The sequence below is a fragment of the Molothrus aeneus genome, chromosome 30, assembly GCF_037042795.1.
Source record: "Molothrus aeneus isolate 106 chromosome 30, BPBGC_Maene_1.0, whole genome shotgun sequence".
Classification (NCBI taxonomy): Eukaryota; Metazoa; Chordata; class Aves; order Passeriformes; family Icteridae; genus Molothrus; species Molothrus aeneus.
Window position 1 is genome coordinate 2,473,295 of NC_089675.1, and position 14,640 is coordinate 2,487,934.

Here is a 14,640-nt window from a genome sequence, read left to right on the forward strand (position 1 = left end):
TAGTGCTGAATATAAAAATGCTGGTGCTAAATATGAATATTCTGGCACTGAATATGAAGATACTGGTGTTGAACATGAAGATCTTGGTGCTGTATATAAAAATGCTGGTGCTGGATATAAAAATGCTGGTGCTAAATATGAATATTCTGCTGCTGAATATGAATATTCTGGCGCTGAATATGAATATACTAATGCTCAATATAAAGTCCCTGGTGCTGAATATGAATATTCTGGCACTGAATATGAAGATCCTGGTGCTGTATATAAAAATGCTGGTGCTGAATATGAATATACTAATGCTCAATATAAAGACCCTGGTGCTGAATATGAATATTCTGGCACTGAATATGAAGACCCTGGTGCTGGAGGTGCAGATCTCGGTGCTGGATTTGAAGATCCTGAGGAGGATGCCAATGCTGAAGAGCAGAATCCTGATGCTGAATGTGCAGATGCCAGGCACAGCGCGGTCACCACGGCCTCACCCTGCTGTGACACCTCCTGGCAGCCTCATGCTCTGCCTTACCTCAGGCAGCAGCTTTAGGGCTTAAGGAGTCACCCTGGCAGCCATGTGCCGTAATCTGCTGCTTGGAAAAGTCAGGAGGCTCTGAGGCCGTTATGTAAAGACAGGGCTGGGTGCTGGAGTGGGTGCCCAGGTGGTGGTGGCAGCACGGAAGGGTTTTGCTGGTTGTTACATACAACAGGCAGCCCCAAATCTGCACCTGAAACACTGGGGCAAAATGATTTCATTATGTGGAAAGGATCAGTAATTCTTCTGCAGGAGCTCGTGGCAGAAATTTAAATGTCGGCTCCAAAATTCAATACCTCAAGGATTGCTCCAAGAAAAATGTCATGGTTTGACACTGGCACAATGCCAGTGCCTTCATGAAGATACTTTCTTTCTGGTTTCTGCTGTGAGATGTGACCAGGAATAAGCAAAGCAGGCTCTTACTTAGGGAAAAAGAACCAGAACTTTATTAACTACTTTACAACTACAGATAAAAAGGAACACACACACAGGGAAAATGAAAACTTCACAAGTGCATTTCCTCCTCCCCCCCACCAAATTTCTAACACAATACATTTGGTTCTTCAAATCACTAACTCTCGGTCCAGCACCACCTTTTAGACAATCAATCTTCAGTTCATCAAGAGGAGAGGAGTCTTTCTTGTGCCATGGGCTTCCCCTGGAAACACAGCTGAAGCCTCGTGTGTTTCTGTGTCACTCGTGGCACCGCCCGGAGTACATCTGCCGTCGTGACTTCTTCCTTTTCATGTCCAGTGCTCTCACCACTGAACACGGACCAGAGCTGCTTCTAGGGTTGTCTTTTAAGGATGCTCTGTCCCGATCCAAAAAAGGCACAGTCTCTCCTTTGGGACACCTGTCCCCACAATCTCTCCTTTGGGACACCTGTCCCCCCCATATTTTCACCCCCTGGGGCCGAGGGGCATCAACACTGAACCCTCTTGGTTCTGAGGCCTTTGCCTCCCCTTAGAATGCAGTCTCTGTATCACAAGGAACATGGTTCTGTCCATGGCTATACAAAAAGAGTCTAGCAAAAGCCACTCCATCATCTCTTCTCACTAGGATTCTTCTCTATTCTTCTACTATCTCTCACTCGCCCAGACTTTTCTCACACTGGCCCATTTCTTTCTTCATCTTCTACTCTATCTTCTAGAAAAGGTCAATGTTCTGTAAAGTTCTCATTTTCTAAAAAGGGGTTAAAAGCTCTTACAAGCGGCCGGCTGAACCCCCCCTCTTCTCCGTCCCAGCCGTGCTGCCGGCACAGGCCCATGTTTATCAAGTCTCAAGGTTACAGTCCCAGGCAGCGGCTCTCCCTCTCTCTCTGTGTCTCTCAGGGGGGGCTGCCCGGTGGCTCCCGGTGTGTCTCTGTCTCTCTCTCTCTCTCTCTCTGTCTCTCTCTCTCTCTCTCTCTCTCTCTCTCTCTCTCTCTCTTCCACCCTTCCACCCCCGGGCTCAGGCCTACCTCTCTCGGCCACATGGCTTTCCCCTCCCCCTGCCCAGCCAGCAGCTGGGCCGGGGGAGAGACCCGAACTCTTTCCCGCCGGAAACCCAAGAGGACCCTCCCAGGGGAGAGCTCTGCTTTTAACTCCGTGTTCTCAGAGGCGTGTCCATGTCCCAATGGTCAGGTTAAATGCCAATATTAAAGTCTGAATATCCATTGGCCAAAAACACAGCATCTCAAAAAACACATTTCCTGTCAAACCACCACAAAAAAGCTGCCAGGACAAACAGGACCCAAATCCCCTAGAAATAATACTTTAGCCCTAAAGCCCTAACCTTAACCTAACCCAACACTAACCTGTAAGCAGAAACTAAACAAAAACCATAATTATAAAGCTAAAAAAACCCCTAATGCAAAAAACACTTAATCTAAAAAAACGGTCTTACCCAAAATCTAACCCTAAAGACAATGGTAACAATAACCCTAAAAAATTACTAAACCTGAATCCTAACCCAAACCCAAAGCAATAACACTAAAGGTAAAACAAAAGCCCAAATCAAGAGCAAACCCAATCTCAAACCACGACCATGACCAAACATTGAACCCTAACTTTGACCCTAACTCTAACCCTAACCCAACAATAACCTATAAATAGAAACCAAACAAAAAACATGACTCTAAAGCTAAAAAATCCCCTAATTTAAAAACCCCTAAGTGTCCCCCAAAATCTAACCCTAAACACAATGCTAACAATAATCCTAACAAAATCCCTAAACCTGAATCCTATTCCAAACCCAAATAACACTTAAGCAAAAACAAAAGCCCAAATCAAAAGCAAACCCAATCCCTCAACATAACCCTGACCAAACACTGAACCTAACCCTAACCCCAACCCCTAATCCTAACCCAAACCCTAACTCAACACTAACCTATAAGCAGAAACCAAACCAAAAAACATAACTCTAAAGCTAAAAAATTATAATCAAAAAAACCTCCCAAGTCTGATCCAAAATCTAACCCTAAATACAATGCTAACAATAACCCTAACAAAATCCCTAAACCTGAATATGAAACCAAACACAAATAGCCAAACACAATCAAGGTAAAAGAAAAGCCAAAACCAAAAGCAAACCCAATCCCTAAACCCTAACCCTGACCTAACCCTAATCATAACACCAACCCCAACCCCTGATCCTAGCCCAACACTCACCTATAAGCAAAAACCAAACCCAAACCAGAACTCTAAAGCTAAAAAAAAACCCTAATCCAAAAATCCTTAAGTTTTACCCAAAATCAAACCCTAAATACAATGCTAACAATAATGCTAACAAAATCCCTAAACCTGAGTACTGAGCCAAACCCAAATAACACTTAAGCAAAAACAAAAGCTCAAATCAAAAGCAAACCAATCTCTAAAACACTGAACACTAACCCTAACAATAAAAATAACCCCAACCCTTAGCCCTTACCCTAACCCTAACCATGACCCTGACTAAACACTGAACCCTAACCCTACTCAACCCTACTCATAACACCAACCCCAACCACTAATCCCAACCCAAACCCTAACCCAACACTAACCCATAAGCAAAAACCAAATCCAAAACCATAACTCTAAAGCTAAAAAAAACCTAATCAAAAAAACCCCCAAGTCTTACCCAAAATCAAACCCTAAATACAATGCTAACAATAATCCTAACAAAATCCCTAAACCTGAATCCTATTCCAAACCCAAATAACACTTAAGCAAAAACAAAAGCCCAAATCAAAAGCAAACCAATCTCTAACCATAACCCTGACTAAACACTGAACCCAACCCCAACCCCTAATCCTAACCCAAACCCTAACCCAACACTAACCTGTAAGCAGAAACCAACGCCAAACCATACCTTTAAAGCTAAAAAACCCTAATCCCAGAAATCCCTGTGTTTTACCTAAAATTTAATCCTAAAGACAATGCTAACAATAATCCAAACAAAATCCCTAAACCTGAATAATAACCCAAATAACCCTAAAGGGAAAACAAAAGCCCAAACCAAGAGCAAACCCAATCCCTCACCATAACCCTAACCCTGATCAAACATCGAACCCCAACCCCAACCCGACACCTTGGCCGCACTCGTTGGGTGATTCCGAGACGAGCGAGGCGCGTTCGCCTCCTCTGCAAAGGCGCAGCGGCCCCGTGTGGCTGCTCCTTCTTTCCTTTCCTTTCCTTTCCTTTCCTTTCCTTTCCTTTCCTTTCCTTTCCTTTCCTTTCCTTTCCTTTCCTTTCCTTTCCTTTCCTTTCCTTTCCTTTCCTTTCCTTTCCTTTCCTTTCCTTTCCTTTCCTTTCCTTTCCTTTCCTTTCCTTTCCTTTCCTTTCCTTTCCTTTCCTTTCCTTTCCTTTCCTTTCCTTTCCTTTCCTTTCCTTTCCTTTCCTTTCCTTTCCTTTCCTTTCCTTTCCTTTCCTTTCCTTTCCTTTCCTTTCCTTTCCTTTCCTTTCCTTTCCTTTCCTTTCCTTTCCTTTCCTTTCCTTTCCTTTCCTTTCCTTTCCTTTCCTTTCCTTTCCTTTCCATCAGGTGTTTTCCTATTCTGTTTTTCTACTCTTCTCAAGGACTGTTTGTGAAAAGATGTTTTTTTTAGTCAGCCAATCAAGTAGAATGTGTCGAATCTGTCCATAAACGAGAGGATTTTTAGTATTAAACATTTCTCCTGCAAACCTTCGAGTGAATTTCAAACTCGAGGGTGACCCAGGGGTCAATGGGGGATTTCTCTTACAAACCCCTGGCTGTGATTTTGTGATTTCAACCAGGGCACACCCCTTTAACCCTTTGATTCGGGGTTCTACTCGCGCCCCCGTCCCCCCAGCTTTAACCTCAGGCCTGTGGGTGGTGCTTGAGGAGCCAGAATCGGGGTGGGGGCGCGGGGAGCAGCCAAAGGGCTGAGGGTGCTCCTGGGGGGCAGGACAAGGGGACAGGACAGAGGGCAGGACAGACACAGGGCAGGACACAGGGTGGGACACAGGGCAGGACAGAGGGGAGGATACAGGGCAGGACACACACAGGGCAGGACACGGCAAGGGACAGAGGGCAGGACATGGAGCAGGGCACAGGGCAGGGCACGCCATGGCAACAGAGCAGGACACAGGGCAGGACACACGGGGCAGGACAGAGGGCACGAAATGGGCAGGACACAGGGCAGGACACAGGGTAGGACAGGGACCAGGACACACAGAGGGCAGGACAGAGGGCACGAAATAGGCAGGACACGGGGCAGGACACATTAAACACACAGGACACACACAGGGTAGGACAGGGACCAGGACACACAGAGGGCAGGACAGAGGGGAGGACACAGTGCAGGACACGGGGCAGAACAAGGGGCAGGACACAGGGTAGGACACACACCTGGTGGGACACGGCACGGCACGGGACACAGGGCAGGACACGGGGCAGGACAAGGGGGCAGGACACAGGGGACAACACAGGGTGGGACAGAGAGCGGGACAGACAGAGAGCAGGACAGAGGGGAGGACACAGGGCAGGACACACAGTAGGACACACACAGGGCAGGACACGTCATGGGACAAAGGGCAGGACACAGGGTAGGACACGGCAGGACGCAGGGGAGGACATGGCACGGGTCATACAGAGGGCAGGATAGAGGGGAAGGCACAGGGCAGGACAGAGGGCAGGGCAGAGAGCAGGACAGAGGACAGGACACAGGACACACACAGGGCAGGACAGAGGGCAGGACACAGGGCAGGACAGAGGGCAGGACACTGGACACACACAGGGCAGGACACAGGGCAGGACACAGGGCAGGACACAGAGCAGGACAGAGGGCAGGACACTTGACACACACAGGACACACACAGGGCAGGACAGAGGGCAGGACACTGGACACACACAGGGCAGGACACAGGGCAGGACAGAGGGCAGGACAGAGGGCAGGACACAGGACACACACGGGGAAGGACACAGAGCAGGACACAGAGCAGGACATCGCCTTCGGGGCCGCTGCCGCTGCCGCTGCCCCGCCCTGGGCACCGCGGGTCCCCCGGCACCCCCGGGCACCATTCCCGGTCTCGCTGCTCTTTCCCCTCCTCCTTTCCCCGCAGCGGTTTCCCGTCTCTCCTGCGCTCCTGCCCTTCCACGCTCCGCGCTCTCCCTCCCGGGCCGGGCTCGCTCGCCTCTCCCGGGGCTGCAGCAACGGGCGAGGAGGGAGCGCTCCGGGGATGCCGCGGCTCCCCCGCTACCGGGGCTCGGTGCCGCCGCTCCGCTGAGCCTGACAAGTATCCAAAGAGCCCGTTTGGCCACGGGGCGAGTGAATGCCCGTTCCCGGGAGCCGCCCGCGAGCCGCCCGCCCCAAACGGCGGCGTCCCCCGCGCGCCCCGGGTTCCGCCCCGGTTCCGCCGGGCCAGCGGCCGCTGCTGCCCTCCGGCCGCTCCCTCTCCCTCCCTCCCTCCCTGTCTCTCTGCTGGCCCAAAAGCCACGCCAACATCCCGGATTTGCAGCCCGGAGCCGGAACCAGCGCAGCATCCCCGCTCCCCGCAGGCTGAAGCTGCCGCTCGCTCGGAGGGACGCTGGGCTTGGGGTCACTCCCTGCTACGGGTTGGTTTTGGGGACCAGGGGATGGGAGAGATGGCAAACAAATGGCAGCAAAGGGGAGGAAATTGGTGGCAGCGACGGGATAGGGGGATGGATGAGGTTTTTAGGGTGGAGGTGTTGGACCCTGCGATGTGTTGGGGTGTTGGAGCTTTCTGCTACCTGTGAGCAACAACCTCGCTTGGTGGGATGCAGGACTGGGTTTGTGTTGTTTAAGGGCGGGGAGGGGATGCTGATTTCTTTCCTGCCAAAACCTCGCTGGGCAGTGCCAGCCTGGTGGGTTTAGGGGGCTTAGAGGGAATTTCCCGAGGCTCAGGGCTGTAAAACCCCCCAGGGCAGGCAGCTCCGTGTCCAACACCCAGAGGTGTCACCCAGCCAGGCCCCAGGTGTTCCAGGGACTCCTGTTTGGGTGTCAGGCAGCAGCTGCACCTCGCAGAACTTCAACCCTCTTGAAGCGATATACAGAATAAATAGACTCCACTGATTTATTAAAAAATATTGATATTGATCTAGTGCCGATATCCAACTGTGACAGAGAAAAACTCTCTGACAGTTTAGAGTTAGAAAGTGGATGTTTATTGCGGGATAATTCCCAAATACACACTGCAATTTACAGGTGATTACAGAGTCCTTTTATCTATACAAGTATGGAATACCCAAAATACAAACACATATTGATAACTTTGGTACATCCCATTCCAAATATGGATATTGATCTAGTACCAATATCCAAAAACTCTCTAACAGTTTAGAGTTAGAAAGTGGATGTTTATTGTGGAATAACTCCCAAATACACACTGCAATTTACAGGTGATCGCAGAGTCTTTTTATCTGTACAAATATTGAATACCCAAAATACAAATACAAATTCATAACTCTGGTACATCCCATTCCCCGCCCTATAATGTAATTAGTTCAAAAGCCATTAAGCATGTGCAGTTTGTCCCTTGAAATGGGTCAGTGGTCCCTTTCACGGGGAGGGGTCCCAAAATGAGGAAGTAAATGAAGTCTTCCTCGTTCTGACCTTTCTACCCTTTCAATGCAAATCTGACAAATGAGCCCTTGGTAGAACTCCCATTCCCATCTTCAATTGGTTTCAGAACAGAGCAGCCCTACAATTGTCTGATGTTCCTAAAAGCCATTTATCAGTTTCTATATTCTTCATTAGAAACCCAGCTAACCAAACATTGTGCTGACAAGCAATCAATTATTAATTAACTACTAACTCTTAACTTCATCAAGGCCTACCCATTTATTTCAATTAACTCAAAGCTTATCTCTAACTAAAAGCTTAGCTCCTCTAAAATCTCCAAATTCCTTAAAGTTTATGTCTCAGCTGCCCCAGCCACCCCCAGCTGGTGCTGGAGTTTTGGCACCACAGCTCCAAAGCCAGGAGGGGCTTGGACCCAGCCGTGTCAGCCAAAACCCAGCAGCAACCCAGTCTTGGTTTGAAAATCAGGTGTGTGCTGAGGAAGGGAGGAGCCTCCCCTGAAATGGGGAGTCCTAAGACTCCTGTGAACACCATCACACAAGTGAACTCCAAAAATCTCTTATTCCACTGTGCCTCTTCCTCCTGCAGCATCCACCCAGCAGTGTGAGCCATGAAAAATTGTGACCATGTTCACAGGGGCTCTTGGATTGGGGAAGAGATGAGGATCTGACTCCATGTTTCAGAAAATTTGATTTATTATTTTATGATATATATTACATTAAAACTATACTAAATGAATAGAATAAAAAGGTTTGATCAGAAGGCTGGCTAAGAATAGAATAGCAAAGAATGAATAACAAGGGCTTGTGGTTTGGCTCTCTGTCCGAGCCAGCTGGGCTGTGATTGGCCATAAATTACAAACATCTAAGATGTGCCAATCAAAGATCAACCTGTTGCATTCCACAACAGCAGATAATCATTGTTTTCATTTTGTTCCTGAGGCTTCTCAGCTTCTCAGGAGGAAAAATCCTAAAGAAAGGATTTTTCATAAAAGATGTCTGTGACAAAAAATCTCTTATTTCACTCTGCCCTTTCCCTTATTTCACTCTCCTGCAGCATCCACCCAGCGCTGTGAGCCATGGTGTGCTCCAGCCCCGTGCCCAGAGCTCAGGGCTCCGGCCAGGAGGAGCAGCGCGGTGCCCAGCCCGACCTGCTGTGGCTGGCCGACCTCACGGGCGCCCACCTCGGCTTGGCCCCCATCTCCCAGGACCCCGAGGACCGCTGCAGCATCTGGGAGAACCTGGTGAGCCTGGTGGACTTCCAGAGCCCGGGTTTTCCCCTGACCTCCGAGGAGCTCTGCCACTACATCGACATCCCGCGCTCGCCCGCGCCCTCCCTGGTCACCACGAGCCTGCCCGGGGCTGTGACCCCGCCTGGGCCCCCAGGGGACATCGACTACAGGACAAACAGCCACGTCAAGCCACCCTACTCCTATGCCACCCTGATCTGCATGGCCATGGAAGCCAGCCAGCAGCCCAAGCTCACCCTGGCTGCCATCTGCAAGTGGATCAGCGATAATTTCTGCTATTTCCGCCGTGCCCACCCCAACTGGCAGGTAGGAGGAGGCGTCTGGGTTTGGAAAGTGCCTGCTGAGGAAGGCAGGAGCCTCCCCTGAAATGGAGAATGTAAACCCTCCCCTCAGCCGAATTGCTATAAATTTTTTATTAAAACTATGGGAGCAGGAATAACAGTTTGTCTTGGTTTGGAAAGCCAGGTGTGTGGTGAGGAAGGCAGGAGCCTCCCCTGAAATGGAGAATGTGAAACTCCCCCCCTCCAAATTACTATAAATTTTAAGTTAAGGGTTCTCAGGCAAAAAAATATGTGAGCAGGAAATAACAGTTTGTCTTGGTTTGGAAAGACAGGAGTCTGCTAAGGAAGGCAGGACCCACCCCTGAAATGGAAAATGTAAACCCTCCCCACCCCTCTGAATTGTTTTAAATTTGAAATTAAGGGGCTGTCAGGCAAAAATATGGGAACAGGAAATAACAGTTCTTTAATAGGGAAGAAAATAAAAGGATAAAATAAACAATGCAGTGCACTAGAACAACACTGCCAGAGTCAGAACCCAACCTGACACCCTGTGGGTCAGGCTGTTGGTATCAGTCCCGTTGGAATTGTGGCTGCAGCCCTCCTGCAGTGTCAGGGGTGGTTCTGCTGGAGCAGGGATCCTGTAGGAAAGGGTGGAGTCTTCTTCTGAGGATCCAGTGGAAGAGGCAGCTGCTCCTCTGGGAATCCAGTGGAGAAGCTGTGCTGGTGTTCCAGAATCTCCAGATTATATCTGGGTAGGAATGTTTGAAGTCTCAGATTGTATCCAGGTAGGCATGTTTGAAATATCAGATTGTATCCAGGTGGGAATGTTTGAAATCTCAGATTGTATCCAGGTAGGAATGTTTGAAATCTCAGGTTCTATCCGGGTAGGAATTCTTGGCTCCTCCCTCTAGGTGGAGCATCTCCCAATGGGATGCTGTAGTTTGTGGTGTTTGTGAGGTCCCCAGGACGAGGTGAGAGATGAGGATCTGACTCCTTGTTCTCAGAAGGCTGATTTATTATTATATTATATTATATTATATTATATTATATTATATTATATTTCATAATACCATGATATTTTATTATATAGAATTTATGCTATTATATTATATAAATTATATTTATTATATCATTTATATTATATTATATTATATTATATTATATTATATTATATTATATTATATCATATATCATATCATATCATATCATATCATATTATATTATATTATAATTATATTATATTATAGAATGCTATATTAAAACTATACTAAAGAAATAGAGAAAGGATACATCAGAAGGCTTAACAAGAATGAATAATAAAAACTCCTGACTCAGAGAGTCTGACACAGCTGGCTGTGATTGGTCATTAAATTAAAACAATTCACATGGAACCAATCAAACATGCACCTGTTGGTAAACGATCTCCAGATCTCCAAAGCAATCAGATAATTGTTGTTTTCATTATTTTCTGAGGCTTCTCAGATTTTCAGGAGAAAAATCCTGGGCAAAGAGGATTTTTCAGAAGATATCATGGTGACAACAGTTCTTATCAGACACGCAGTGACATTCAATGGCCCCTTGTCAGCAGATGTCCCCTCTGGAGGGAGGAGTGGGTGTGAAAGAGATAAGGAAATCTGCCCATTGAGGAGAAGACAACTGCCATACAGATGAAAAACAGAATTCAATTTGCTTTATAATCTGGGACAGGATGGTTGGAGCCTTCCATGGCCACACAGGGCTCTGCACAGCCCCCAGTCCTGGATGTGAAAAATGTGCATTTTATGATTGGCTTTCCACAGATATTCAAATGAATATTTTATGTGTTATGTTAGAAAGTTGTGTTGTATTAATTTTCTTAAGTAGTGTGTTAAATATTGTGAAAAATGTGCATTTTATGCTTGGTTTTTTCCAAATATTCAAATGAATATTATATGTGTTATGTTAGAAAGTTGTGTTGTATTAATTTTCTTAAGTAGTGTGTTAAATGTAGTTTACGTTATAGCATAATATTAAAATAGAAACAATGCTATGTAGGATTCTTTTTTTGGGGAGGACTCCCACCGAGATAGCAGCCACAGGACACCTAAATCTTTCAGAGAAAGAGAATTTATTGCTTTTTTATCAAGTTCTTCCCCCCTTGGCCATCAGGATTAAGAGGAAGAAGCTGACACTGCCCAGACAGAATCCTGTGTTTGAATGGAATTTATGAATCATTCATGAGATGTATGAATATGCAACAGGCTGTTGCTTTTAAGGGTTAATCCTCTATTAATGTGTGTCATTTTTCAGGCTTATTTTGCCCAGAAAAAGGTACCTGACCCGTCCATTTTATTGTCTTATATCGTCCTAAATCCTAATTGTCCAAATTTTTATTACTTTGATTATATTACTATTTTTATAACTATTTTATTACTATTAAACTTTGAAAATTTTAAAAAGAAATGATTGGCATTTTTCACATTCCCGCCTTGCTCACCGCTGAAGACACCTCAGGATTCAGAGGAAGAAGCTGACACTGCCCAGCCAGAATCCTGTGTTTGAATGGAATTTATGAATCATTCATGAGGTGTATGAATATGCAACAGGCTGTTGCTTTTAAGGGTTAATCCCCTGTTAACCTGGGTCCTTTTTTGGGCTTATTTTGCCCAGAAAGAGGTCCCCAGACCATCTGTAACTCTTTGTTTTTATTGTCTCATATTGTCCTAATCATAATTTTCCAAATTTTTATTACTCTAATTATATTGCAATTTTTATAACCATTTCATTACTATTAAACTTTGAAAATTTTAAAAAGAAATTATTGGCATTTTTCACATTCCCGCCTTGCTCAGCGCTGAAGACACCTCAGGATTCAGAGGAAGAAGCTGACACTGCCCAGACAGAATCCTGTGTTTGAATGCAATTTATGCATCATGCATGAGATGTATGAATATGCAACAGGCTGTTGCTTTTAAGGGTTAATCCTCTGTTTTCTGGGCTTATTTTGCCCAGCAAAAGGTACCGAGACCATCCACAACTCTTTGTTTTTATTGTCTCATCTTGTCCTAAATCCTAATTGTCCAAGTTTCTCTTACTCTAATTATATTACTATTTTTACAACCATTTTATTACTATTAAAATGTTAAAATTTTAAAAGTTTGTTCCTTTTTTTTTTTGCCTCCAGAGCTCCATCAGGCACAACCTGTGCATCAACAAGCGCTTTGTCAAGGTGCCCCGTGAGAAGGGGGAGCCGGGCAGAGGAGCCTTCTGGAAGCTTCACCCCCAATACGCCCAGTGGCTCAAGAGCAGCACCCTCAAAGGGCACAGGTGATTTGCAGAAAAAAACCAAATCCACTGTTATATGGGTTTCTTTGAGCTGGATTTTATAAGATTTTGGTGATTTATATCGTGTTTGAGATAGCTTAGCTATTTCAGATGGTTCAAATCAGCAGGATGGCTTTTGTGGTGGTGTTGGAAAGAGAAAAGTTGTAATAAAAAGTTTTAATAAAAGACAAAATAACAAAACTCTATAGAGTACACCAAACTAGGTGCAAGAGGGAAAAAACCCAAATCCACTCATATATGGGTTTCTTCGAGCTAGATTTTATAAGATTTTGGTGATTTGTATCATGTTTGAGATAGCTACTTCAGATGGATAAAATCAGCAGGATGGCTTCTGTGGCGGTGTTGGAAACAGAAAAGTTTTAATAAAGGGCAAAATAACAAAGCTCTTTACAGAGAAAAAATTTAGTTAGGGCAAGAGGTCCTTGCTCCTGGTAAAACACCCCTCAGTGGGGCTCTGGAGCTGAACCAAGGAAAGAAGAAAAAAAGTGATTATTAGGAATGAAAGTCATTATTAGGAATGAAAGTCATTATTAGGAATGAAAGTCATTATCAGGTGTGATATTTTCTGGGATCCCCCATGGCAGGAAGGAATGAATCTGACTCCATGTACTTAGAAGGCTCATTGTTATGTTGTTATATATAATTTTATATTATATATATTATAATATATATATTTTTTTATCTCCCCTTGGTTGTACATATGCATAAGGTCTCATAATAGGTTCATGCATATTCATTTTACTGGTTTAACAACTTGCAGCTAATCCTTGTTACAGAGACAACTCTCAGGTTACCCTCTCAGTTTCAAAGTTCAAGGGAAATTTTGGAGTGTAGGAATGTGCCCCGCTGTTGACAGAGTGACAAAATTATCCTTTGTCTCCTAAAAAAGGAAAAAAAGCCCAGAAGTTTCTCTCCTCAATTATATATATGTAATTTTATGTTATATATAATTTTATGTTATATATAATTTTATATTATATAAAGGAATGCTATACTAAACTCCACTAAATAACAGAGAAAGGATACAGACAGAAGGTTTAACAAGATAATAATGAAATCTCGTGACTCCTTCCAGAGTCCGACACGTCTTGGCCCCAGTTGGCGCCATTAATTCATTAATTCCAAACAATTCACAGCAGAAACCAATGAAACAATCACCTGTAAACAGTGTCCAATGTCCACAGCAGAAACCAATGAAACAATCACCTGTTTGCAGATGTAGTTGGAGGAACAATCTCCAACCACATTCCAAAGCAGCGAAACACAGGAGAAGCAAATGAGACCCGAATTGTTTTCCTTTTTCCCTGAGCCTTCTCGGCTTCCCAGGAGAAGCACCCTGGGCAAAGAGGATTTTTCACCAAACACGATGGTGACACAGCTCTGTCCCACAGGGCCCTTCCAGATCCTGTCCCAGCCTCCAGGAGAGCCCAGCAGGGCCCCCGGCGTGTCCCCAGCCCCGCCGGCACCGCCACCGCCTCCGTCCCCCGCGGCGGCCTCGAGGTGGGCGCGGAGCTGCAGCAGCTGCTGTGCGAGTTCGAGGAGTTTGAGAGCTGCCAGCGAGAGGCCCAGCAGAGCCAGCAGCCCTGGGCAGAGGTGCCCTGGGCGCCCAGTGGTGCCCAGGTGTGCCAGGAGGGGCCGGGCGAGCTGACGGAGCTGAAGAGCAGCACGGAGTGGGAAGCGCTGCTGGATGCCCCCGCGGAGCAGGGGGAATTCTGTGCTCTGGGGCAGCCTGGAACCTTCCCCCTGCACCCCAGCAGGGCACAGGGCTGGCCCCAGGCCCTCCCTGAGCCCAGCCCTGCTAAACCAGGCCTGGATGAAACCCTGATGGCCACAGCGTTCCTGGAGGCCGCATGGCCCGAGGAGATGAGAGGGAACCTGCCCAGCTGCATCCCCGACGAGCAGGAGGCCGGAAACTTCCAGGCCAGCAGGGAGCTCATGGATTGGGACTCTCTGGCCCCTTTACGGCTCTATTAGAGATGGGAGATTAAATTAGATTCAATTAGATTAGATTAAATTAGATTAGATTAGATTTGATTAATTATACTAGAAACAATCTAGATTAGATTGCTTAGATAGATTAGACTAGGCTAGACTAGATTAGATTATATTTGTTAGATTAGATTAGATTAGACTAGACTAGACTAGGTTCGATTAGATTAGATTTTAGATTAGATTCCATTCCATTCCATTCATTAGATTAGATTAATATTAGATTAGATTACATTAGATTAGATTAGATTAGATT

General features: G+C 45.9%; 1 protein-coding gene and 1 long non-coding RNA gene across 2 annotated transcripts; one reads left to right on the forward strand and one right to left on the reverse strand.

The window, feature by feature from the left end:
* Positions 1–943: 943 nt before the first annotated feature.
* LOC136568024 (uncharacterized) lies at positions 944–2,126 on the reverse strand. The gene is made up of 2 exons (XR_010785170.1): positions 1,986–2,126; positions 944–1,708 (listed from the first exon to the last, which is right to left on the reverse strand). It is a non-coding gene; the product is annotated as an uncharacterized lncRNA (long non-coding RNA).
* A 6,493-nt stretch (positions 2,127–8,619) lies between these two features.
* On the forward strand, positions 8,620–14,369 carry LOC136567821 (forkhead box protein J1-like). The gene is made up of 3 exons (XM_066567571.1): positions 8,620–9,096; positions 12,235–12,377; positions 13,787–14,369. The coding sequence occupies exons 1-3, from the start codon at positions 8,620–8,622 to the stop codon at positions 14,367–14,369; spliced, it is 1,203 nt and encodes a 400-aa protein (XP_066423668.1).
* The last annotated feature ends 271 nt before the right edge of the window (positions 14,370–14,640 follow it).